The following is a 26,812-nucleotide window of genomic DNA, read 5'->3' on the forward strand; positions in this document are numbered from 1 at the left end:
ACCCCTTAGGCTTTACCAGTCCTTTCCTTCTACTTCCTACCAGACCAAGACACCCATACCAGCCTTTTCCAACACTCAGCTGGCCTCTTGCACCAGGGAGCTGGAGTCCAGCAAGACATATTTAAGTAGCTTCCACCTCCCTGCCCCACAGGGTGAGATGGGTCTTAGTTTTAAGGTAAAGCAGACCTGCCCTGACCAGACATTCTATTCCCTCATTTACACAGCTAACAGGGAAAGCCTATTTCCACCATATTTTAATAAAATCCATGCTTTTTCTTTGAAGTTTTTGTTCCATAGCAAAAAATATGGCATTTTCTTTTTATTTTTTAAAAATACGTTACCCAGGCTGGTTTCAAATTCCTGAGCTCAAGCAATCCTCCCACCTTGGCCTCCCAAAGTGCTAGGATTACAAGTGTGAGCCAGCACAACTGGTCAAAAATGGTATTTTTCGGTAAGCACAAAGTCTAGAGAAAGGGAAATTTTAGAATAATCTTATTTTCCAATTGACACCTATAAATAAAAAGCAGTACAAGAGCTCTGATAATATGTATGTGTAAATATATGCATACAATTTACAATGTCTTTAAATAAATACATTGATTTGAGAAGGAAAAAAACTCCACTCTCATGCAACCCCTTTAATTAGGTCGAGAAAGTTTTGTGTCATCTGAGGATAAGTGAATGGTAGCACTTTAAAAAACTGCCTAGTTTGTTAGTAGTCAAGGTTCCTGAAACTGAAACCCAATTAAATATTTAAGTAACTGCAGAAAAACAATCCCGGAAGCACACTGTCAAACTATTTTCAAAGCCAAGAATGTGTAAAGACCGAACAAAGGATTTAGAGACATCTCAACAAAAGCCAGGAGGACATCCATGGAGATGGAAAGTCTGGCAATATCTGATGATGAAGCCTGTGCTGTTTTCTGTTTGAAGTTTGTAACCTGGTTTTAATCACTTTCCAGAAATATTTCCAAATTAGAAGAGAGGGAAAAAAAAAAAACCCAAACCTTTAAAATATAGTAACAAGGCCAGGCGTGGTGGCTGACTCCTGTAATCCCAGCACTTTTGGAGGCCGAGGTGGGCAGAGGACCTGAGGCTAGGAGTTGGAGACCAGCCTGGCCAACATGGTGAAACCCCATCTCTACTAAAAATACAAAAATTAGCTGAGCGTGGTAGCACATGCCTGTAATCCCAGCTACTCGGGAGGCTGAGGCAGAATTGCTTGAACCCAGGAGGTGGAAGGTGCAGTGAGCCAAGATCGCACCACTGTACTCCAGCCTGGATAGTGTGGGACTCTGTCTCAAAAATAAAATATATTCACAAGACTAAACTTACTTTATTCTGTTTGAGAGCAGCCCTGACTTAACAGCTTAGACAGTGATGGGCTATCACACCTGAGTTAAGACTGTGCCGTTAAGTCCTGGACAGACTTAAGTCATGTGCCTCTACCTCCAATCCCAACATCTGCTTTCATATGATGGGGAACTTTCTGCATTTTTCACCCATGCCAAGTTGAAAAAAAAGGCCCAAACACACCTAAGATGACCTTTAAAACTTCATTTTCCGATGAAAAATAAGAAACACATCTAATAGTGTACCAGAGCTTCTGAAGAATTTACAGGGCTTCTATGTCAATTAAAGTCACGATGGAGACACATTTAAAGAGCAGAAACTTCAGTCACGCTTTCGGTGAGGCACCAAGCAGACTTCCAAGATGTTCCCCTGACAGGAAGGACTATACCCTTGCACAGCCCAAGATCCACATATATTAATTACCTATGAAGAGAGTAGCCGGGTGACAGAACAACTTAACAATTCAGACATGTAGGGCCAGGTGCAGTGGCTTATGCCTGTAATTCCCACACCTTAGGAGGCTGAGGTGGGAGGACTGCTTGAGGCCAGGAGTTTGATACCAATCTGGGTAACATAGTGAGACCCTGTCTCTACAAAAAAAGAAAAAAAAATTAGCCAGGCGTGGTAGTGCATGCCTGTAGTCACAGTTCCTTGTGAGCCTGAGGTGGAAGGACTGCCTAAGCCCAGGAGTTTGCAGCTGCAGTGGGCTATGATGGTGCCCCTGCACTCTAGCCTGAGTGCCAGAGCAAGACCCCATTTCTAAAAATTAAAAAAAGAGAAAGTTTAAGTTGGAGGATGTATAGATATAAAAATTAACTCAACATGGATCGTAAACTTAAACGGAAAGCCTAAAAGTATAAAATTTCTAGATGAAATGGTAGGAGAAAATCTTCGTAACCTTGGGTTAGGCAAGTTTCTTTGATAGGAACACAAAGTATGAACAAGAAAATTTAAAAACTGACAAACTGGACACCTCAAAATTTAAAACTGCTCTTTGCTGGGTGTGGTAGCTCAAGTCTGTAATCCCAGCTACTCGGAAGGCTAAGGCAGGAGGATCACTTGAGTCCAAGAGTTTGAGGGTGCAGCTAGCTACAACTGTGCCACTGAACTCCAGCCTGGGTGACAGAATAAGGCCCTGTCTCTTTAAAAAATAACATGAAGATGAAAATGAAAGTCAAAACAGATAATACATTGGACCCAATGTAAAAGAGACAATGGACATTTTCTTTGAAAATGTCTCATTTCGAGAGTATCTCTGCACTAGAGTACCTTAAAAAAGCACAGGTTGCTAAGGCAGGTTTGATTCCTAAACGCTACAAGCAGGGGTTATGAGTATCACAAGCTAACTCAACGTATAGGCTGGAGAAAAGGAAAAAGGGAGGAGGAAGGCAATGAGTGAGTGAATAAGAATCCAAGGAAGACAGCACAGGGAGATGGAAAGGGCAGGACAGGAGCATCCATTGGGAAGAAGTGGCAAACACTAAGAATTACTTACAAGTGACTTCTGCTTTCTGTCTGGCTCTACTCACTAAAGTCCATCTGGAAAGGTCTTGTTTAATGGGGATGAAAAACCATTATTTTATAAAAGGAAAATGCATATTTTTCTTTTATTTATGTATTTATAAAAAGATTTACACCAGTCAGGCCTGTAACATGTACAAAGTAAATCTCTCTTTGCAAAGTTAAATACATGAAAATCCAAAAGCAGACTGAATTATAAAAAAAAAACCTTTTTTATTTTTGTCACTAAATACAATTAGTTTCCCTGATTATAACCCATAATCAATGTCACCTAACATACAGATGGTCTGTACAGAGGTGAACAACCCCAGCGTCTTTCTCTACATATATATTAGGACCACTAAACTCAGAAAAAGCAGAGCCGAGCTTGTTAAATTACTGTTCTAGAAACTCTTACCATTTAAAGGAAATTGGAAGATTTAGGTAGAGTACTTATATAATAACTTAAAAAGTTAAAAGCTTGTAGTGATAAAATAATCTTGTGCACTGTTCTCAGAAATTTTAGGCAGTTGGCCTTCTTGCAGATCCCAAGTCTAGAAAAAGACAACCAATCACTGCAACAACTGGGCTTGGTTCATTTGCCATATGGTTGGTCGTGGTGCATTTCTGGTGTGTAAGTCAACAGAACAATCATGACCCAGAGGTGAAGCAAAGCCTAGAAAAAGAAAAAGCAATTTGTGGATTAGCCAATAAACCAATCTTTACCAAAGGCCCACTGTACACTGAGGGTAGGCAATATGTCTTACCTGCCTCTGTATCCCTTATGGGACACACATGAAGGAATGAATGAAAGAAACAACCAAATGAGCTCAGTGCAATGGAGGGTAATAAAGACTTGCTACTCCTACAGAATTCAGTTGAGAGGGGTCAGCTCTGAACTTCAACACATTCAGAATATGCACGTGTATGCAAAATAATCAGGTGATTATAATGCAGAGTGATTAAAACTGCTAGATACACATGAAGTTGTTTAGAAAACACTTTTAAAACAGTTATAGTTGGTATTTTGAAAGAGAGTTTAATCAATGTTCGGTGAAGACGAGATGGGAAAATATTCTAAACAGGAATAACGTGTCAGGTTTCAGAGGCTGACGTAGGGCCCAGAACACGATTCATAGTGACAAATTTAATTCCCTCATGGTAGTACTGAAATGATACGAGATTCCATCATTAAGCACCTCACCACTTTGTAGTGTGCCAGAAATCACATCTCATGGGCACCATCTCATGACAGTGCCCGTGTTACTCATAATCACTAACACCTGGGACATCAACCCCTCGGGGCATATGCTGAATGCTTTCTGATGCCATTCAATTTTTTTTTTGTACTCCCCACACTTTCCTTCTTAAAAACTTATTATGGTCTGTCTCTCTCTCTCTTTCTTTCTTTCCCAGGCTGGAGTACACGCGTCCGGCTCCCAGGACTCCCCGGCAATCCCTGGCCTGGCGAGCAGGCTGCCTGGGATTGCCGCCGCGCGCCACCACCCCTCCCTGGTTTTTCTCCTTTGGCTGGAGGCGCGGTTTCGCCATGTCGGCCAGGCTGGTCTCCAGCTCCTGACCTCGAGTGCTCTGCCCGCCTCGGCCTCCCGAGGTGCTGGGGCTGCAGACGGAGGCTCGCTCACTCGGTGCTCGGTGTTGCCGGGGCTGGAGTGCGGTGGCGTGGTCTTGGCTCGCTGCAGCCTCCGCCTCCCAGCCGCCTGCCTTGGCCTCCCAGGATTTTGGGATTACAGCCTCTGCCCGGCCGCCGCCCCATCTGGGAGGTGAGGAGCGTCTCTGCCTGGCCGCCCATCCCCTTGGTTATGAGGAGCTCCTCTACCCGGCCGCCTCGTCAGGGAGGTGAGGAGCGCCTCTGCCCGGCCGCCACTTCGTCTAGGAAGTCAGGAACGTCTCTGTCCGGCCGCGCATTGGGATGTGAGGAGCGCCTCTGCCCGGCCGCCACTTCTGGGGTGTGAGGAGCCCCTCTGCCCGGCCGCCCCGTCTGGGAAGAAGTGAGGAGCGCCTCTGCCCGGCCGCCCCGTCTGGGAAGTGAGGAGCCCCTCTGCCCAGCCGCCACCCCATCTAGGAAGTGAGGAGCGTCTCTGCCCGGCCGCCCCGTCTGGGAAACGAGGAGCGCCTCTGCCTGGCCGCCCCTTCTGGGATGTGAGGAGCGCCTCTGCGCGGCCGCCCCGTCTGGGAAGTGAGGAGTGCCTCTGCCTGGCCGCCCCTTCTGGGATGTGAGGAGCGCCTCTGCGTGGCCGCCCCATCTGGGAAGTGAGGAGCACCTCTGCCCGCCGCCCCGTCTGGGAAGTGAGGAGTACCTCTGCCTGCCGCCCCGTCTGGGAAGTGAGGAGCGCCTCTGCCCGGCTGCCCTTTCTGTGATGTGAGGAGCGCCTCTGCACGGCCGTCCTTTCTGGGATGTGAGGAGTGCCTCTGCCCGGCCGCCCTTTCTGTGATGTGAGGAGCGCCTCTGCCCGGCTGCCCTTTCTGGGATGTGAGGAGCGCCTCTGCCCGGCCACCCCGTCCGGGAAGAAGTGAGGAGCGCCTCTGCCCGCCGCCCCGTCTGGGAAGTGAGGAGCACCTCTGCCCGCCGCCCCGTCTGGGAAGTGAGGAGCGCCTCTGCCCGGCCGCCCTTTCTGTGATGTGAGGAGCGCCTCTGCCCGGCCGCCCTTTCTGTGATGTGAGGAGCGCCTCTGCCCGGCCGCCCTTTCTGTGATGTGAGGAGCGCCTCTGCCCGGCTGCCCTTTCTGGGATGTGAGGAGCGCCTCTGCCTGGCCGCCCCGTCCGGGAAGAAGTGAGGAGCGCCTCTGCCCGGCCGCCCCGTCCGGGAAGTGAGGAGCGCCTCTGCCTGGCCGCCCCTTCTGGGATGTGAGGAGTGCCTCTGTGCGGCCGCCCCGTCTGGGAAGTGAGGAGTGCCTCTGCCTGGCCGCCCCGTCTGGGAAGTGAGGAGCCCCTCTGCCGGGCCGCCACCCCATCTAGGAAGTGAGGAGCGTCTCTGCCCGGCCGCTCCATCTGGGAAGAAGTGAAGAGCACCTCTGTCCGGCCGCCCCGTCTGGGAAGAAGTGAAGAGCGCCTCTGCCCGGCCGCCCCGTCTGGGAAGTGAGGAGCACCTCTGCCCGCTGCCCCATCTGGGAAGTGAGGAGCGCCTCTGCCCGGCCGCCCCGTCTGGGAAGTGAGGAGCGCCTCTGCCCGGCCGCCCCGTCTGGGAAGTGAGGAGCGCCTCTGCCCGGCCGCCCCGTCTGGGAAGTGAGGAGCCCCTCTGCCCGGCGCCACCCCATCTAGGAAGTGAGGAGTGTCTCTGCCCAGCCACCCTGTCTGGGAAGAAGTGAGGAGCGCCTCTGCCCGGCCGCCCCGTCTGGGAAGTGAGGAGCCCCTCTGCCTGGCCGCCACCCCATCTAGGAAGTGAGGAGCGTCTCTGCCCGGCCACCCCGTCTGGGAAGAAGTGAGGAGCGCCTCTGCCCGGCCGCCCCGTCTGGGAAGTGAGGAGCCCCTCTGCCGGGCCGCCACCCCATCTAGGAAGTGAGGAGCATCTCTGCCCGGCCGCTCCATCTGGAAAGAAGTGAAGAGCACCTCTGTCCGGCCGCCCCGTCTGGGAAGAAGTGAAGAGCGCCTCTGCGCGGCCTCCCCGTCTGGGAAGTGAGGAGCACCTCTGCCCGCCGCCCCATCTGGGAAGTGAGGAGCGCCTCTGCCCGGCCGCCCCTTCTGGGATGTGAGGAGCGCCTCTGCCCGGCCGCCCCATCTGGGAAGTGAGGAGCGCCTCTGCCCGGCCGCCCCTTCTGGGATGTGAGGAGCGCCTCTGTCCGGCCGCCCCATCTGGGATGTGAGGAGCGCCTCTGCGCGGCCGCCCCGTCTGGGAAGTGAGGAGCGCCTCTGCCCGGCCGCCCCTTCTGGGAAGTGAGGAGCGCCTCTGCCCGGCCGACCCGTCTGGGAAGTGAGGAGCCCCTCTGCCTGGCCGCCACCCCATCTAGGAAGTGAGGAGCGCCTCCGCCTGGCTGCCCCGTCTGGGAAGAAGTGAGGAGCGCCTCCACCCATCCGCCCCATCGGGGAAGTGAGGAGCGCCTCCGCCGGCCGCCCCGTCCGGGAAGTGAGGAGCGCCTCTGCCTGGCCGCCCCGTCCGGGAAGTGAGGAGCGCCTCTGCCCGGCCGCCACCCCATCTAGGAAGTGAGGAGAGTCTCTGCCCGGCCGCCCCGTCTGGGAAGTGAGGAGCACCTCTGCGCGGCCGCCCCGTCTGGGAAGTGAGGAGCACCTCTGCGCGGCCGCCCCGTCTGGGAAGTGAGGAGCGCCTCTGCCCGCCGCCCCGTCTGGGATGTGAGGAGCGCCTCTGCCCGGCCGCCCCATCTGGGATGTGAGGAGCGCCTCTGCGCGGCCACCCCGTCTGGGAAGTGAGGAGCGCCTCTGCGCGGCCGCCCCTTCTGGGATGTGAGGAGCGCCTCTGCCCAGCCGGGAAGTGAGGAGCCCCTCTGCCCGGCCACCACCCCATCTAGAAAGTGAGGAGCGTCTCTGCCTGGCCACCCCGTCTGGGAAGAAGTGAGGAGCGCCTCTGCCCGGCCGCCCTGTCTGGGAAGTGAGGAGCCCCTCTGCCTGGCCGCCACCCCATCTAGGAAGTGAGGAGCGTCTGTGCGTCCGCCCCGTCTGGGAAGTGAGGAGCGCCTCTGCCCAGCCGCCCCTTCTGGGATGTGAGGAGCGCCTCTGCCCGGCCGCCCCATCTGGGAAGTAAGGAGCGCCTCTACCCGGCCGCCCCATCTGGGAAGTGAGGAGCACCTCTGCCCGGCCGCCCCTTCTGGGATGTGAGGCGCACCTCTGCCCAGCCGCCCCGTCTGGGATGTGGGGAGCGCCTCTGCCCGGCCGCCCCGTCTGGGAGGTCTACCACGGAGGCCAGAAGCAATGTGGGGGCTGGACGTGGTGGCTCACGCCTGTAGTCCCAGTACTCTGGGAGGCCGAGGCGGGTTGATCACTGGAGGTTGGGAATTCGAGACCAACCTGGCCAACATGGCGAAACATATGAAAAATGCAACTGACCAACCAAGCGACAAGAAAACAGGTCTACCCTGGAGTCATACTCTAATTTTTTCTATTTTCCTCCCTTTCTGATCCTTTATCCCACTTTCTTTTTCTTCCTCTTCCTTCTCCTTCTTCTTTGTCAAATAGAGGATTGAGTTATTATCATTGATCCATAAAAAAAATAAAAACTTATTATGCCAGGTGCAGTGGGTCACGCCTGTAATCTCAGCACTTTGGGAGGCCGAGGTGGGCGGATCACTTGAGGTCAAGAGTTCGGACCAGTTTGGCCAACATAGTGAAAACCCATCTCGTAAACAGAAAAATTCGCTGGGTGCAGTGGCGCACGCCTATAGCCCCAGGTACTTGGGAGGCTGAGGCAGGAGAATCGTTTGAACCCGGGAGGCGGAGATTGCAGTGAGCCCAGATCATGCCACTGCACTCCAGCCTGGGTGACAGAGCGAGACTCAGTCTCAGAAAAAAAACAAAAAACAAAACAAAACAAAACACAAAACCTGTATTTAAAGGAATAACTCTTCCCTCTAGTGGATCACAGAGAAATTTCTTTTTAAAGAAAATAAATTTCATTTTGTTTTAAAGAAATTTCTTTTCGAGAAAACAGCCCATCTTAATTCAACCCAACTACTTTTAGACATACCCACTCCAAATAGTTAGCAGCCTTTTTAGGCACACAGTACACACAAAATGGCATCCCAAACTACTGTAACCATTTTACTAGAGGTAAGAAATCTGGGAGAAAGTAAATCAACCTTGAGGCTCTTTTAGAAAATAAAGCAAAACACATGAAAACAATTAAAGCAACTTGGCAACATCAAGATAAAAAATTATTTTGTATTCAAATTGTTTTTATCATTAGAAGGGCTTTAAAATGGAGGTAACTATTAGACTGTGTTTATTTGTAGGAAAAGCCTTTGAGGAATTTTATGCTAGACATAATGAATTGTCAATTTATACTCTACCAAAAGAAATCTTAATTACTAAAACTGAGTTCTCTCTTTCCAAACTGTCTGCTGGCTTGGTGCATTGGTGCATTCCTGAAATCCCAGCACTTTGGGAGGCCAAGGTGGGAGGATCACTTGAGCCCAGAAGTTTGAGACCATCCTGGGCAACATGGCAAAACCCTACCTCTACAAAAAACACAAAAATTAGCTGGGCATGGTGGTGCACGCCTGTAGTCCCAGCTACCTGGGAGGCAAAGGTGGGAGGATGGCTTGACCCTGGGGGGTAGAGGCTGCAGTGAGCCAAGATTGCACCACTGCACTCTAGCCTCAGCAAAAGAGCCAGACCCTGTTTCAAAAAAAAAAAAAAAAAATTGATTGCTAAAACATCAGTAAGATCAGTAGCCAAAAATCAAACAAACAAACAAACAAGTTAAAAATCAAGTGCAGCATTGTTTTTTCAAACAAGTTTACTTACCATATATATAATTACAAAAACTCGCGCTGTGGGGTATCTTCGGAGAAAAATTCCCAGGCGAATACTGTGTAGACACAGGTGTGGGGGAGAGCGGAGAGGGGAGAAGAGAGTCACAGTCAAAACAAATCTTCCTGCGGTAATGTCTAATGATGCTGATAAATTTCACTCATTTAAACTATTGATGTGGCTACCACAGAACAATTTTTATAGCAGACTGTTAAATGATTACTTGAAATAATAATATAGAAATGTCATAGAGATAAACAAATACTTTTATCATTATTTGGGGCTTGGCTGTGAAACTTCAGCACAGGTATTTCTCTTAAATCTATAGGCACAGTTGTAGGAGGCAAACTTGATCCCTCTCTAAATCTTTTTTTTTTCTTTTTTTTTTTTTTTGAGATGGAGTTTCGCTCTTGTCACCCAAGCTGGAGTGCAATGGCGCGATCTCCGCCCATGGCAACCTCCGCTTCCCGGGTTCAAGCAATTCTCCAGCTTCAGCCTCCCGAGTAGCTGGGATTACAGGCATGCCGCTACCACCACGCCTGGCTAATTTTTTTGTATTTTTAGTAGAGACAGGGTTTCACCATGTTGGCCAGGCTGCTTTCAAACTCCTGACCTCAGGTGATCTGCCTGCCTCAGCCTCCCAAAGTGCTGGGATTACAGGTGTGAGCCACCGCGCCCGGCCTAAATTTTTTTTAGCGGAATTAAAGAAGTTACGAAAGATAAGGTGGGTGTCAACTATGTGACGGGAAAAAAAGAGTCTGGTTGGCATTAACCTGCAAATAGCTAATCTAGAAGCTTTTGTATAGATACATGCTTCTAAAAGGTACAAAGCTATAAAAACTCATGCATTTGAATAAATAGTTTGGAAGCAATATGATGTCCAGATCTATTACGCCTCTGCAACATTTTTTTCCCTATCAAGACAGGTACACATAGAAGCAATACCCCTTTCTGCTTCTTTCATTGCCACTAGCACAATGTCTTGCACATAGGTTCTCTAACAACTACGTATGTTGAATAAAGGAACAGTTGAACTAGATGTGCTTAATTTGGACATAATGGCTATGGCATCCTAGTTCTGAGGCTTCAGTCATCTTGGTATATCATTCTTCTTATTTTTAATACAATAGCTCAATTCTGACACAAAAAGGTACAAAAAGATTATTATGCCACAAATCATTAAAACTTTTCATTATAAACACTACAAAGAAAAAGGGTACAGTAGGTTATTTACACAAGAATCTTATCAAGGCTATATGTAAACTATTAAAATATTTTTTTGATAAGGTAGATGTCTGCTAATATACAAAATTTACATATACATAAACAAATTTTGTTATTTATATAAAATATATAATACAATGAGTACTGTTCAGTTATATATAGTAGCATCTTTTATTCTAATAGCATGATAAAATTCTGGGATAAAACATTCAAATGGATACTTTTACATGAAGTAGAGGCTTTCTCAATAAAATTTAATGAAGTTTTTAAAAACAGAATTTATTATAGAAAGAAGAGATACAGTCAGGGTTAATCATCTTCAATAAAATGTAGGCATTGGCAGACCTCTTGACCTAATCTGATGACACTGAAATATCATGAAAGGAATAAGTCACTTTGTGAAAGTGTAATAAAACTAAAATAAAAGTGTATGTAAGTGTAAAATATCATGAAAGGAGTAAGTCACTTTAAATATAGACTCTGACTGATGGGAGTCACTATGATTGAAACCCTGAAAAACATAAAAACAGCTGATGGTCCATCACTCATCCCTACTGGCACTGCTTACCTGAACTGATCAATTGAACTAGCAGCTTTGCGAACTTTTCCGTACATTCCTGCCAGATTAGTTTCTGTGTCATTAAAAAGAACAGGAACATTTCGCAGACGAGTGCCTGTTTAAATAAGAAAATAAATTAGTGTAGTGACATAAAAATTAACTAAGACAATTATAATTGGAAATACACTGTATTACATGTGGGAGGAATTTTCAAGGGCAACTTTCTAAGCATCACCCCAAAGTAGATGAAACTATAAAGAAAGGACAGATAAATCTGATGACATTAATGTTTAAACGTCCATATCCATAAGAAAAAATTTTAAAATAAGAAAATGATTTTAGCAAAAATTAAGAAATTTACAAATACTAAGCATTCACAAGAGTCAATATTAATGGGCCCTTTGTTCCTATGCGAGGAGGAGTGAGGCCGGGTGGTCTTTCTATGAAGCAGAGGACTCCCAAATGTGTACTCCAGCCCAGAGGCTTCATCCTTTGCCAGACTCATCCAACTGCCTATTCGCTTCCATCCGGATGTCTAACGGGCACCCCAAAGCCTGCCTAAGACTACAATTCAGAGTTCTTGTCCTAGCTGTCAACATGCCTCAGCTGCCATTTCCCTGTCTCAGGACATCACAATTCCAATCCTTCCATCTGCTCAGGCCAAAACCCTTGACTCCTTTCTCTCAAACTCCGTATCTGATCTGCCAGCATATTCTGTCATCTCACCCTTAAAATAAATTCTCAATCCACCCTCACAATCCCACTCAGTTCTAGACTACCATCTCTCACATGGACTAATGCAATGGCTACCCACCCACCTCTGGCCTCCTCTCGCCCTGTCTCCCTGCTTCCACTTTTAGCCCTGTGCAATCTATTCTTGACACGGCAGTCAGAGGCAGCCTATTAAAGTGCAAGTCAGATCAGTCCCCCCTCTCAAGATCCTTCAATGGCTTCCTACCTCATTCAAAGTAAAAGTCCCCATACAGGCCTCAACGGCCTACTCCAAGCTCTCTGGATTCATCTTACACAAGTGTCTTCTTCACTCAGTCTACTCCAGAGGCCCTGGCCTCCTTGCTCTTCCTGAAACATGCCAGGAACATGCCTGCCTCAAGGCCTTTGTGCCTGCTCTTCTTTCTGCCTGGAACACTTTTTTTCTATGCCTCCTCATTGTTCACTATCTTACCTCTTTTGGGACTTTAAAGAAGTGACACTTTTCAACGAGGTCTTCTTGATCGCCCTATTTAAATTACAATGCCATCCCCATACCTGGCACCCAGTATCTCTTAAACAATTTTTTTTTTGTTAAAAGAAATAATTTAAAGCCAAAGAACTGAGAAATTTGCTGAATGACAATTTGTAGACTTTACGAAGTCCCAAGATTAAAAATCTGATCTGTTGATGCTTATACTATCTTACACATTATTTTTTAATTACGTATGTTGGGAATCTATAGATTTCTTTAGATATGGTTATGTGAACTATGTATTAGCTCTAATACTCATAACTATTTACTGGAAGATTATTAAAGCTAATCTTGTTTCAAGTGTCCCGAAAGCTCTTCTCTACTGAACTCCTCACCTTGTCAGCATCATCTTGTTAAGTATCTCAGACATTTCAATATAATTATCAATCCTCAGACTACTTTCCCCAAGTCTAATACCGGTGAGGAATATTAATTAGTCCATTATCCAGTTCACTAACAACAATACTAAACAGTACATGGCCCAGGTCTTATATCAGAAAATTGAGTCCTTCATTGCATGAAGTTTCTTTCAAATAAAAATGGTCTTTCTGTAATTTTTCAAAACCATGTTTGAATGAAATGTTCTTTTGAGTTTCCTTTTTTGATTACCTTCACCATTGTCAATTCCAGACATATTAATCGAAGACCCATTACTACTATTTCCAGAGGCGGAGTTCATCTGCTGTTCGAGGCGCTCCAGTTGAAAGACCAGGGAGTTCTTTTCTGTGCTGAGACTCTCCAGCATGGTCTGTTTCTGGATGAGAGTCTCTGTTAGCTGATGGAGTCGATTTTCTAACTCAGACTGACTGCTATTGCTTAAAGTTTTATTGGTAAGCTGAAAGAGAAAGTGTTCACAAAATTGTTACATAAAATGAAAGTCATACAATACAGAAATCACACTACTACATTTTCATAAGTAAATTGTGGCATTCATTGATTTCTCAAAAGTCTATACTGACTCAATGTCTACAGAAGTGATTTTCAAAAACTGGGGTCATGAAATCAATTTGGTGGGTCAAAATCAGCATTTTAAAAAATGTAATAGAATAGAATGGGACATATTCTGATGTTTATGTAATACATAGTATATAAAAGTATAATTTTGTGAAACTCCTGTTTCGGTTTTGTACATGTAAGTGCATGTGAGTATTGGGACACGATGTAAACTGTGAGGCATCATGGTCAAAATATTTCAAAGCATGGGTTTAGAGGACACAATCCACACTTTTCGACAGGGATTCAAAAGCCTCTGTCATTCAACAGTTGCGGTGCAGTGCAAAGATCACACTCTGAGGTTTTCATCCCTGCTCTGCAATTTTCAAGCTATTTGACTTCGGGTAAATTGCTATACTTCTCTGAATCTGTTTCCTCATCTGTAAGTGAAGATGACAGCACCTGTTACACATGGTATTTAGGGATAGTAAATGATAGTTGTCCTAGGAGGATCTGGCTGAAAGCTGGTACTTAACGAGTTCCTTCATTCCATCTTCCATCTGGTCTTGTCTGTCTCCATCTCCCTCTACTCTCATCCAGCCTTGGCTATGCTGGCCACGTTTCCTCTGTTTGGAAACTCAGTCCCCTTCTCTTATCTAGGCTCCACCTGCCTTTCTTTCTTATAAATCCCTTACAGCACTCCCCACAAATTAAGCACACCACAACAAACAACTACCAGATGAAATTATGTTGAATATAAACTACGGTTTACTACTTAAAAAAGAATGCTCCATTTTAAGATTGCACTGTGATCCCCTAATCAACATACTTCATACTCTTTGTTTAAGTCCTCTCTAATCACTCTAGCCCAGGTTAATCTTAGCCTTCTTGGTAAGTGTCTTGGTATTTATCAGTCACTCCGATAACGCTGTTTTATGGGAGTCAATTTCGCCTCCTCAATGAAACTGTAAGTCAGCCTCATGAGGGCAAGAATCATTGTCTACATCAATACAGTTTTGAAAAAAGTTTGATCTAAGTTTAAAACCCCAGCTCTGACATTTCCTAGCTACAGTATCTTGGGAAAGCTATTAAATCTGAGCCTGTTTCCTTGTTCATAGGATACGATGCTTACTTAAATTAACATATAAAACACCTAACATGGTATCTGTCATATGGTAGGCACTTAAAAAATCAGCTTCCTTTCTTATGAATCCTTTACAGCACTCCCCACAAATTAAGCACACCACAAGAAGTAACTACCAGATGGAATTTTATTGAGTATAAACTAAGGTTTACTATTTTTAAAAGAATGCTCAATTTTAAGATTGTACTATGATCCCCTAATCAACATACTTCAAGATTTTTTAATCAAGGTAAAATCTATATAGTGAAATACCCAGGTATTAAGCATAAAATGAATTCTGACAATATTTGACGGTATAGCCAACATCCAGATCAAAAGAAAGAATGTTTCCATCACCCTAGACAACCACTATTCTGGTTTCTATTACCAGAATTTAGTTTTGCCTATTCTTGAATTTCCTATGAGTGGAATCACACAGTATGAATCCTTTTGCATACGGCTTTAAAAAAAAAAAATTCATCTGAGTTGTGTTAGTTTGCCGAATGGTTTGCAATTTGTTTATCCATTACCTGCTGATGGACATTTGGGTTGTTTCCAATTTGGGCTATTTATGAACAAGCATGTTATACATATTCACGTACAAGTCTTCTGGTGGTTGTACGCCTTCATTTACACTGGGTAAATATCTAAAGTCACAGGTTAGATGTATGTTAGCCTTATCAGAAACAGCCAGTTTTCCAAAGTGGTTGTGCTGCTGTGCACTTCCACCAGCACTGGGTGAGAGTTCCAGCTGCACCACATCCTCACCAACATGTGCTACTGCCAATCATTTCCATTTCAGCCATTCTAGTGCATGTGTAGCAGTATACCTTAGTGATGACTCTGAGCACCTATTCACATGCTTATTTCATCATTCATATACAGGCACACCTCAGAGATAATATGGGTTTGGTCCACTGGAATAAAGTGAATATTGCAATAAAGTCAGTCACATGAATTTTTTGGTTCCTCAGTGCATATAAAAGTTATATTTAGGCCAGGTGTGGTGACACACGCATGTAATTCCAGCACTTTGGGAGGTCAAGGTAGGAGGATTGCTTGAGCCCAGGAGTTCAAAACCAGCTTGGGCAACATAATAAGACCCCACCTCTACAAAAAATTTACAAATTAGCTGAGTGTGGTGGCGCATGCCTGTAGTCCCAGCCACTCGGGGAGCTGAGGTGGGAGGACCACTACAGCCTGGGAGGTCGAGGCTGCAGTGAGCTGTGATTGCACCACTGCACTCCAGCCCAGGTGACAGAGCAATATCCTGTCTCCCAAAAACAACAACAACAAAAAGCTGTATTTACAATATACTGTAGTCTATTAACAGTGCAGTAGCATTATGTCTAAAATAACAATGTGCATACTTTAAATCAGGGCTGTCCAATCTTTTGGCTTTCCTGGGCCACACTGGAAGAATTATCTTGGGCCACACATAAAATACACTAACACTAATAATAGCTGATGAGCTAAAAAAATAAAAAAAATCAAAATCACAAAAAAATCTCATAATGATTTAAGTTTACGAATTTGTGTTGGGTTGACTATGGGTTGGACAAGCTTGCTTTTGTTTTTGAGACGGAGTTTCACTCTGCCGCCCAGACTGGAGTGCAATGGTATGATCTCACCTCACTGCAACCTCCACCTCCCAGGTTCAAGCGATTCTCCTGGCTCAGCCTCCTGAGTAGCTGGGATTACAGGTGCCTACCACCATGCTCGGCTAATTTTGTATTTTTAGTAGAGACGGGGTTTCACCATGTTGGTCAGGCTGGTCTCGAACTCCTGACCTCAGATGATCCACCTGCCTCAGCCTTCCAAAGTGCGGGGCTTATAGGTGTGAACCACCATGCCCGGCCCAAGCTTGCTTTAAATAAACATGCTAACCATCATTTGAGGCTTCAGTGAGTCCTAATCTTTTTGTTGGTGGAGAGTCTTGCCTTGATGTTGATGGCTGCTGACTGATCAGAATGGTAGCTGCTGAGGGCTGGGGCGGATATGGCAGTTTCTTAAAATAACAACAAAGTTTGTCACATTGATGGATTCTTCCCTTCATGAAAGATTTCCCAGTAGCATGTAATGATGTTTGATAGCATTTTACTCACAGCAGAACATCTTTCAAAACTGGAGTCAATCCTTTCACACCCTGCCAGTGCTTCATCAACTAAGTTGATGTAGTATTCTAAATTCTTTGTTGTCATTTCAACAATGTTCACAGCATCTTCACCAAAAGTAGATTCCATCTTAAGAAATCACTTTCTTAGCTCATCAGTAAGAAGCAACTCCTCATCTGTTCAAATTTTGTTATGAGATTGTGGCAAGTTAGCCACATCTTCAGGCTCCATTTCTAATTCTAGTTCTCTTGCTATTTCTACCACATGTGCAATTACTTCCTTCAATGAAGTCTTGAACTCCTCAAAGCCATCCTTGAGGGTTGGAATCAGCTTCTTCCGCACTCCTGTTAATGTTGATATTTTGGCCTCCCATGAATCACAAATATTCTTAATGGCATCTAGTATAGTGAATCCTTTTCAGAAGGTTCTCAACTGACTGTGCCTCAAGATCCAACTGAGGAATCTATGGCAGCAATAGCCTTATAAAAAGTATGTCTTAAGTGATAAGACTCGCCAAGCACAGTGGCTCACTCCTGTAATCTCAGCACTCTGGGAGGCTGAGAGGGGAGGATTACTTGAGCCTAGGAGTTTGAGACCAGCCTGGGGAACATAGTGAGACCTCATTTCTACAAAAAATAAACAAAAGTAGCCAGGTGTGGTAGCTTGCACTTGTAATCCCAGCCACTCAGGTAGCTGAGGTGGGAGGATCGCTTGAGCCCAGGAGGTGGAGGTTGCAGTGAACCAAAATCACATCACTGCACTCCAGCCTGGGTGACAGAGTGGGACCTTGTCTCAAAAATAAATTAACTGGCCAGGTGCAGTGGCTCATGCCTGTAATCCCAGCACTTTGGGAGGCTGAGGCAGGTGGATTGCTTGAGGCCAGGAGTTGGAGACCAACCTGGCCAACATGGCAAAACCCCATCTCTACCAAAAATACAAAAATTAGCCCAGTGTGCTGGCATGCACCTGTAATCCCAGTTACTTGGGAGACTGAGGCACAAGAATTGCTTGAACCCAAGAGGCAGAGGTTGCAGTGAGCTGAGATCAGGCCACTGCACTCCAGTCTGGGCAACAGAATCAGGGTCTGTCTCAAAAAATAAAAATAAATAAATTGATTAATTAAATAATGAGACTTGAAAGTCAAAATTATATCTTGGGCTGCCAAATGGATATTGTATTAGCAGGTATGATTTCATAAACAATGGATGAAACAAAAATGTTTTCATAAACAACATTAATCTCCTTGTACAGCTCTATTAGAGTTCTTGGGTGACCAGGAATGTTGTCAATAAGCAGTAATATTTTAAAAGGAATCTTTTATTCTTAGCAGTAGGTCTCGACAGTGAGCTTAAAATAGTAAACCATGCAGTGAACAGATGTGCTGTCATCTAGGCTTTGTTGTTCCCTTTACAGAACACAAGCAGCACAGATTTAGCATCATTCTTAAGGGTCTTAGGATTTCCAGAATTGTAAATGAGCACTGGCTTTAACTTAAAGTCACCAGCAGCATTAGCCCCTAAAAAGAGTCAGCCCATCCTTTGAAGCTTTGAATCCAGGCAGTGACTTCTCCTCTCCAGCTATGAAAGTCCTAGATAGCATTTTCTTCCAATGGAAGGCCGTTTCATCTACACTGAAAATCTGTTGTTTAGTGCAGCCATTTTCACTGATGATCTTAGCTAGATCTCCCAGATAACTCGCAGCAGTTTCTCCATTAGCACTTGCTGCTTCACTTTGCATTTTTACATTTGGGAGATGGCTTCTTTCCTTACGCCTCATAAACCAAACCTCTGCTAGCTTCAAACTTCTCTTCTGCAGCTTCCCCACCTCTCTTAGCCTTCATAGAATTGAAGAGAGTTTGGGCCTTACTCTGGATTAGGCTTCAGCTTAAAGGAATGTTGTGGCCGGTTTGAACTATCCAGACTTTCTCCTTGTCAGCAGTAAGGCTGTCTGGCTTTCTTATCATTCGTATGTTCACTAGAGCAGCACTTTTAATTTCCTTCAAGAACTTTTCCTTTGCATTTAAAACTTGGCTGACTGGTGCAATAGGCCTAGTTTTTGGCCTATCTTGCCTTTTGACATGCCTTCTTCACTAAGCTTAATCATTTCTAGCTTTTCACTTAATGTGAGAGACATCTGACTCTTCCTTTCACTTGAACACCTAGAGGCCACTGTAGGTTTATTAATTGGCCTAATTTCAATATTGCTGTGTCTTAAAGACTAGAAAGGCCTGAGGAGAGGGAAAGAGATGTGGGAATGGCCAGTTGATGGAGCTATCAGAACACACACATTTATGGATTAAGTTCACTGTCTCATGTGGGTGCAGTTTGTGGTGCCCCAAAAACAATTACAATAGTTACACAAAAAGTCACTGATCACAGATCACAACAGATATAATAAAAAAATCAGAAATATTGTGAGAATTACCAAAATGTGACACAGACATGAAGTGAGCATATGCTGTTGGAAAAATGGTGTGGACAGACTTGCTTGATGCAGGGTTGCCACAAACTTTCAATTTGGTAAAAATGCAGTATCTGCAAGTTGCAATAAAGAGAAATGCAATAAAACAAGGTGTGCTTTTTTCTTCTTTTTGGAAGGGTCTATTCAAGTCTTTTACCTATTTTAAAGAAATGGCTGTGCACCTTATTATTAAGAGTTCTTATCCTGGTTATAAATCCTTTATCAGACATATATATATATATATACATATACAGAGAGAGAGAGTAAATATTATCTCCCAGTCTGTGCCTTACCTGTTTTTATTTTTATAATCTCTTTTGATGAGAAGAAAATTTTAATTTTTATGAATAGCAATTTGTCATTTTCTTCTACAGTTAGTGCTTTTTGTATCTTCTCTAAGAAATCTGTCAGCCTCAAAATTGCAAAAAGATTCTCCTATACTTTCTCCTAGAAGCTTTATGGCTTAGGCTTTGCATCATCTCAAATTAATTTTTGATAACTTTGCAAGTCTAATTAGGGGATAAAAATAAAGGTTCATTTTTTTCTCTGTATGTTTTCATCTGCTCCCATGCAATAATTTTCTTTTTTTTCTTTTTTCTTTTTTTTTGAGATAGAGTCTGGCTCTGTCTCCCAGACTGGAGTGCAGTGGCACAATCTTGGCTCACTGCAACCTCTGCCTTCTGGGTTCAAGTGATTCTCCTGTAGCTGGTATTACAGGTCTGTACCACCATGCCCAGCTAATTTTTTTGTATTTTCAGTAGACACAGGGTTTTGCTACGTTGGCCTGGCTGGTCTTGAACTCCTGGCCTCAGGTGATCTGCCCACCTTGGCCTCCCAAAGTGCTGGGATCACAGGCGTGAAAAATGAAAAAACATTCAAACTGGCAACCTATTTTTTTTTAACCTACGTGCAGAAAGCCCAAAAGTACTAAGATAAGCATAATTCTTTATTGTTCATTCAGAATAAATCTTAACTCACTGCAATTGTGTGATTTTTTTTTCTTTTTTTGGCAATGTATTAAGATGCTGATCTCTTTTCAAATTGTACAAGTCAACTTAATTCTATGGGACAAAGGTTTTGCTCTCTTCTAATTCGATGAAAAACCTTTAAGAGAAATCCTCCTATGGTTAATTCTTTCTTTTTAAGAAACAAAAGTCTCTCTCTGTTGCCCAGCTAGAGTACAGTGGGGTGATCATAGCTCACTGCAGCCTCGAACTCCTAGGCTCATGTGATCCTTATGTCTTAGCCTCCCAAGCAGCTGGGACTTACAGGTACGTGCCACCATGCACCTAATTAAAAATATTTTTTTGGAGATGAGGGTCTCGCTATGCTGCCCAGGCTGATCTTGAACTCCTGACCTCAAGTGATCTCCCTGCCTCAGCCTCCCAACTAGTTAGGACTACAGGCATAAGCCACCCTATGGTTTTTTTTTTTTTTTTTTTTTTTTTGAGACAGGGTCTCACTCTGTCACTCAAGGTGGAGTGTAGAGGTGCACTGAGAGCTCACTGCAGCCTTGACCTCCCAGGCTCAAGTGATCCTCCCATATCAGCTTCTGAGTAGCTCGGACTACAGGTGTGTGCCACCACGCCTAATTTTTTAATTTTTTGTAGAGACAAGGTCTCACTATATTGCCCAGGCTGGTCTCCAACTGCTGAGCTGAAGAGGTCCTCCTGCCTTGGTCTCCCAAAGTGTTGGGATTTCAAGCATGAACTACCTCACCTGGCCTAATTCTTGATTAACAAAAATGGTGCAATACTTCAGATACAGTAGGTACTCAATCAATATTTAGTAAATATAGAAATGTTTAAGGATTAAACCAATTGGTGGTTTTTGCTCCTTCTTTTGACTTTCTACTAGCACATCATGTGACCATTTGTAAGTATTCCATGAAACAGGCAAGGGAAGAAGGGAATGCTCAAATCAATGAGCTGTTCTCAACTCTTATAAAAATTAAGACAAAATGTTTCAAAACATTTAAAATTATGGACTACTATCAAGTCTGGAAACTTAAAAGACCAAAATTATTTGACTTTTCATAGTTCAAACTAAGCCATTAACTAAAAAATAAAGAATCAATCTTTATGTAAATTATTTAAATGATTATTAAGTCCATTAAATCAATCATCTAAACCTAAGGAAGGAAAGGACAACTATGATTACAGGGAACGTGAATGTATGAGTCTATCAGCTAATGATAAAGGCTTTGGTAAGTCTGGGTGGTAGGCACATGAGCGTCATTATTTTCTGTATGATTTATATTTTCAGGGTTAAAAAAGATCTTGGTGACTTTATGGAAGACTGATCAATCATTAATAGGAAGATTTATCATTAGATTTTTCTTAGGAAAATAAAATCACAATTATGAACCTGGCAATTAGCACAACCACACTGATGTCAAAAGGTCTGAAATTTCGGGGTAATTTTCATCTACTTGGTGACTTTGGCTACAAGATACTTCTATAAGAAGCAAATCATAGAACAAAGCAAATGTAGACTCAAATGGCATTAGATGAAATTTCTATACCAGGTTGAAAAGAACTTATGTCACCACTGTTACAAAAGAACTCAGGTGAAAACACGGGGAAAGGTCTTACTGTGTCCTTTTTTAAAAAATGTAGCTTTTCCAGTGGCATCTTTTCACAAGTTGTGAACAGTGATTCATACCTGATTCCTGAGTTTTTGAATTTCTTCTTCTCGATCTTTAATTCTGCTTTGCAATGTGTTCTTTGTTCGATAAAGATCTTCTTCTATATAGTGGAACTCCTACAAAGTGAGGCACAAACAAAACAGAAGCGAAATAAGTGTCCCTATTCCATCCTCAGTACCTAAATCAGTGCCTGGCAAACGGTAGACAATCAGTATGTGCAGAACATATAACTCAGTATATAACTGAGTTTATAACAGAGTGTATTATATAATGAGTATATAACTAAGTGAATAACAGATGGGTCTGATGAAAAGCTGGCACTTCAGTATGTATTGTAAACAAAGGCCCATAATAAGTAATTATTAACAGTGTAAATAATCAGAAAACAAAAAAAAAATGTTTATCTTGTAGTAATGAGTAAGAATGGATAATCTCTTCAAGAATCTCAGGTATATAGCATTAATATGACAACAAACTGGAAAAAATATTCATAAAATCTATGATAAAGATCAATATAGTGTTCACAAAATAGATTAAAAACACAAACCAGGAACATTTTAAAAATAGGCAAAGTACGTGAGACAAAGAAAAACAATAATTCAGTAAGGTGGCAGAATATAAAATACATAAAAATCAATAGTTTTATATAAAGCAGTTAGAAGATACGAGAAAAAGGCCCCAAGAAATAATAGTAACAAAAACAAATTTAACAACAGATGTGTCGAGTACATATAGGGTACAAAAAATACTGGAACATATAAAAAGTCATACCATATCCTTAGGAATACAACATCATAAAGATGTCAATTCTCCTCTAATTCATAAGTCTGACATGATCTCAACAAAAACAAAAGCTGTTTTTTTTTTAAAAAAACTATGTAAAGTTATTCTAGAATTCATATGGAAAACTGTAAGAAAGAAAAGCCAGGTTGAGCACAATAGCTCACAACTGTAATTCTAGCACTTGGGGAGGCTGAGGTGGGTGAATTGCTTGAGTCCAGGAATTCAAGACCAGCCTGAGCAACAGAGTGAGACCTCATCTCTACAAAATATAAAAAAATTAGCCAGGCTTGGTAATGCGTGCCTGTAATCCCGGCTACTCAGGAGGTTGAGGTGGGAGAATTACCTGAGCCTGAGGAGGTTGAGGCTGCAGTGAGCTGTGATCGCACCACTGCATTCCAGCCTGGGTGACAGAGTGAGACGCTGGCTCAAAAAAAAAAAAAAAAAAGGGGAAAAAGAAAAGCCAGAAGCTTTGAAAAAGAGAACGGGTCATAAAGATATTAAAACATATAAAATCTCAGAAATTAAAAGCAATATGGCACTGATGCATAAACAGACAAACTGACTAATGGGAGAGAATAAAAGTCCAGAAGCAGATCTAGATACCTTGAGAATTTAGGACATGATAAAGGTGACATCTCAAATCAATAAACTATTTTAAAAAATGATACTAGGAAAAAAGTAGCCATATGGAAGAAAATTAGGTTGGATCTGTAGCTCATCTCACACATCAGAGTAAATTCCTAATAAATCAAAGATTTATATGCAAAAATCAAACCAAAAAAGTACTAGAAGAAAACTACAGAGGCTAATTTCCTTATAATTTCACAAAGAGGAACACTGTGACTGAAAATCTAGAAGCCTTGGTAGAAAAGAATGACAAAACTGACTACATAAAAATCAACTTCTGGCTGGGTGCAGTGGCTCACACCTGTAATCCCAGCACTTTGGGAGTCTGAGGTGGGTGGATCACTTGAGGTCAGGAGTTTGAGACCAGCCCTTGGCCAACATGGTGAAACCCCGTCTCTACTAAAAATACAAAAATTAGCCAGGCATAGTGGTGAACGTCTGTAATCCCAGCTACTCGGGAGGCTGAGACAGGAGAATTGCTTGAACTCAGGAGGTGGAGGTTGCAGTGAGCTGAGATCGTGACAGTGCACTCCAGCCTGGGCAACAGAGCGACACTCCATCTCAAAAATCAACTTCTGCATGGCAATAAAACAAAATAAAAACCCTATGCAAACTAAAAGACAAATGACAAGCTGGGAAAAATTATTTGCAATTCATATTATACACAAAAGGCTAATCTCCCCAAAAAGGCTAATACCTCCAAACTCATTAACAACTGCACTAATGCACTGTTCATTTGTACAATGGATCACTCAGAGACAGCTCAGAATCTAAGAGTAAAGCACATGCCAATCCAAAAATGTGTCCAAATCACTGAAATACAATGTAGAACAGAGAAGAAGTAACTGGAGTTACTAAGTACCTTCAAAAGCTTTACACTTAACAGTGAAGACAGTGAAGAGTAAAGCAGCAGTTCAGGAGTTGTCTGAATAAGTAAAGGTGATATGGCAGCACACTGCTAGAGACTCTGTTAAACATTTAGCTCAAGTTGTTCATCACACAAATGGAAAAAAATCAAGAGAGGTGAGAAAAGAGATTATGAGAAAGGTAATTAGGGTAGGAGAATCACACTTTACAGGTTTGTCTGATTTCTTTTAAGCTCTAGGCAAGTACAAAACTTAAGGTTGATATTACTTTAATTAATAAGAAGCACTAAAGGACTCTTCAATTGCAAGATTAAACACTTTCCATCTGGAACATCTGATTACTAAATAAATAGCCCATAGCTACATTAAGCTCCATTTTCTTCTACTTAACTCCCTCATTTTAAAAAGGCACTGGGAAGAGGTATGGTAAAACCATCTGCCATAATAAAATGAAAATTATCTCATTAAGCATCAAGAACATTAAATTGTTGCCTTTTAATATATAATAGTGCCTTGAATAAATTAAAATGCAGTTTCTGAAAGGACAGCTAATCTAATAACTAAATTATCTAAAACTGCCTATGACATACCCTGCAGGTTGTTACTTGGTGAGTTTTTCACTGAGTACTCAGGAAACAGAGTTGAATTACAACTTTTATAATAAAAAACATTTCTCTGAGAAAAGAACCAGTTTCAGAAGTAATAAATCCTAATGAAAAACATCTTTAAAGAATTTAAATACACAAAGATGGAAATGCTAACAGTAAAGAACTGAGAATTATAAGAATAGTTTTCTGTAAAATAAAGAGAATAGTAGTAATTTACTTGTGAGTAGGAAATAATATGTACTAAATGCCTAAAACAATGTTGTCACTTAGTAAATTAGTGATGTTATTAACATTATAGAATCTTATTCTGAAAATGTGGCTATGTTTAACTCTGTTAATATTGAAACTATTATATGAGTACATTAAAGTAAAATAATTTGGCTTGGGAACATGCAACTGCTAATTGAACAACGAAATATAATTTTAAACATGATTTGTTAGAAGAGTCTGTATAAGACATTTTTCTCAAGCAGAAAGAACAGTTAATATGGCACTAATATTGCATCTGTATTTTTATTAAATAATATTTACTGCTGTTCCTAGAAAGCACAAATGCAATAAACTATGAAAACCAACTGATGAATATGTTTTGAAGCTTTCTATACTAGGAGACATAACAAAATACAGACAGGGTAATAGAAAGCATTCTGGGCTCAGAAACAGGAAATCTTGGTTCTATTCCATCTTTAATTAGTTGTACCAGGCAAGTGCCATTGCCATTCTGTGCCTCCATTTCTCATCTGTTAAAAAACAAAAATCAAGGAGGATGGTGTAGGGAAAAGAAAGAGAGATCAGACTGTTACTGTGTCTATCTAGAAAAGGAAGACAGAAACTCCATTTTGACCTGTACCCTGAACAATTGCTTTGCCCTGAGATGCTGTTAATCTGTAACTTTGCCCCAACCTTGAGCTCACAAAAACATGTGTTGTATGGAATCAAGGTTTAAGGGATCTGGGGCTGTGCAGGATGTGCCTTGTTAACAAAATGTTTACAGGCAGTATGCTTGGTAAAAGTCATCACCATTCTCCAGTCTCGATAAACCGGGGGCACAATGCACTGCAGAAAGCCGCAGGGACCTCTGCCCTGGAAAGCCGGGTATTGTCCAAGGTTTCTCCCCATGTGATAGCCTGAGATATGGCCTCATGGGATGGGAAAGACCTGACCGTCCCCCAGCCCGACACCCGTGAAGGGTCGGTACTGAGGATTAGTAAAAGAGGAAGGCCTTTTGCAGTTGAGATAAGAGGAAGGCCTCTTTCTCCTGCCTGCCCATGGGAACTGAATGTCTCAGTATAAAACCCAATTGTACATTTGTTCTATTCTGAGACAGGAGAAAAACCGCCCTGTGGCGGGAGGCGAGACATATTGGCAGCAATGCTGCTCTGTTAGTCTTTACTCCACTGAGATGTTTGGGTGGAGAGAAGCATAAATCTGGCCTACGTGCATATCCAGGCATAGTACTTTCCCTTGAACTTATTTGTGACACAGATTTCTTTGCTCACATCTTTTCTTGCTGACCTCCCCACTATCACCCTGCTCTCCGAGTGCATTCCTCTTGCTGAGATAATGAAAACAGTAATCAATAAATACTGAGGGAACTCAGAGACCGGTGCCGGTGCAGGTCCTCCGTATGCTGAGCGCAGGTCTCCTGGGCCCACTGTTCTTTCTCTACACTTTGTCTCTGTGTCTTATTTCTTTCCTCAGTCTCTCGTCCCACCTGAAGAGACATACCCACAGGTGTGGAGGGGCAGGTCACCCCTTCAGATGAGATGGGAAGGCAGGAAGAACTTGTAGGGTAGTAACCCTGAGCCCATACTCTAAAAATTTCAGTAAGCTGCTTTCCTGGGAGGTCTCCTCATATGACTGCTAGAGGACAGAGTCTCAGAAGTCATCAATCTCAAATCCTGACCTGTTTCAGTCGCTCCAGTTCTGTCTCTAGTTCTTGTTTGGATGCTTTCTGCCCAGTTATTTGGTCGTGCAGATCCTGTAACTGTTCTCTTGCTGATTCTGCTTCATTAACTTGCTGTGCCTCCATATCCTAAAGAGAAAAAGCTTGAATGTAAAAGCAATAATTAACATTCAGTTCAACATTTATTGAGCAATTATTATTTTTTTTTTTTTTAAGAATCGGAGTCTCACCGTCACCCAGGCTGGAGTGCAGTGGCACAATCACAGTTCATGGCAGCCTCAAACTCCTGGGCTCAAGGGGATCCTCCCACATCAGCCTCCCAAGTAGCGGGACTATAAGCACATGCCACCAGGCCTGGCCTAATTTTTTTTTTTTTAGGGATGGGATATGGCTTTATTGCACAGGTTGGTTGCAAACTCCTGGCCTCA

The 26,812-nt window shown here is 43.2% G+C and overlaps 1 protein-coding gene and 1 long non-coding RNA gene across 3 annotated transcripts in view; one reads left to right on the forward strand and one right to left on the reverse strand.

Annotated features, from left to right (window-relative positions):
* Positions 1-13,113, forward strand: part of LOC134737288 (uncharacterized) — a 37,347-nt gene extending 24,234 nt beyond the window's left edge. For both annotated transcript variants that reach the window (XR_010122019.1, XR_010122020.1), the window contains exon 3: positions 12,948-13,113. This is a non-coding gene — a long non-coding RNA (uncharacterized lncRNA). The remainder of the gene's footprint in view (positions 1-12,947) is intronic.
* GOLGA5 (golgin A5) overlaps positions 2,931-26,812 on the reverse strand; it is a 49,047-nt gene continuing 25,165 nt past the window's right edge. Inside the window, exons 8-13 of the mRNA XM_055288354.2 lie at positions 26,385-26,513; positions 21,612-21,710; positions 12,927-13,152; positions 11,084-11,189; positions 9,286-9,349; positions 2,931-3,529 (exon numbers count right to left, since the gene is read on the reverse strand). Of these exons, the coding sequence (XP_055144329.1) occupies positions 3,449-3,529; positions 9,286-9,349; positions 11,084-11,189; positions 12,927-13,152; positions 21,612-21,710; positions 26,385-26,513 (705 nt within the window). The 3' untranslated portion in view covers positions 2,931-3,448. The remainder of the gene's footprint in view (positions 3,530-9,285; positions 9,350-11,083; positions 11,190-12,926; positions 13,153-21,611; positions 21,711-26,384; positions 26,514-26,812) is intronic.

This window comes from Symphalangus syndactylus, chromosome 8 (genome assembly GCF_028878055.3).
Source record: "Symphalangus syndactylus isolate Jambi chromosome 8, NHGRI_mSymSyn1-v2.1_pri, whole genome shotgun sequence".
NCBI classification, from domain to species: Eukaryota; Metazoa; Chordata; class Mammalia; order Primates; family Hylobatidae; genus Symphalangus; species Symphalangus syndactylus.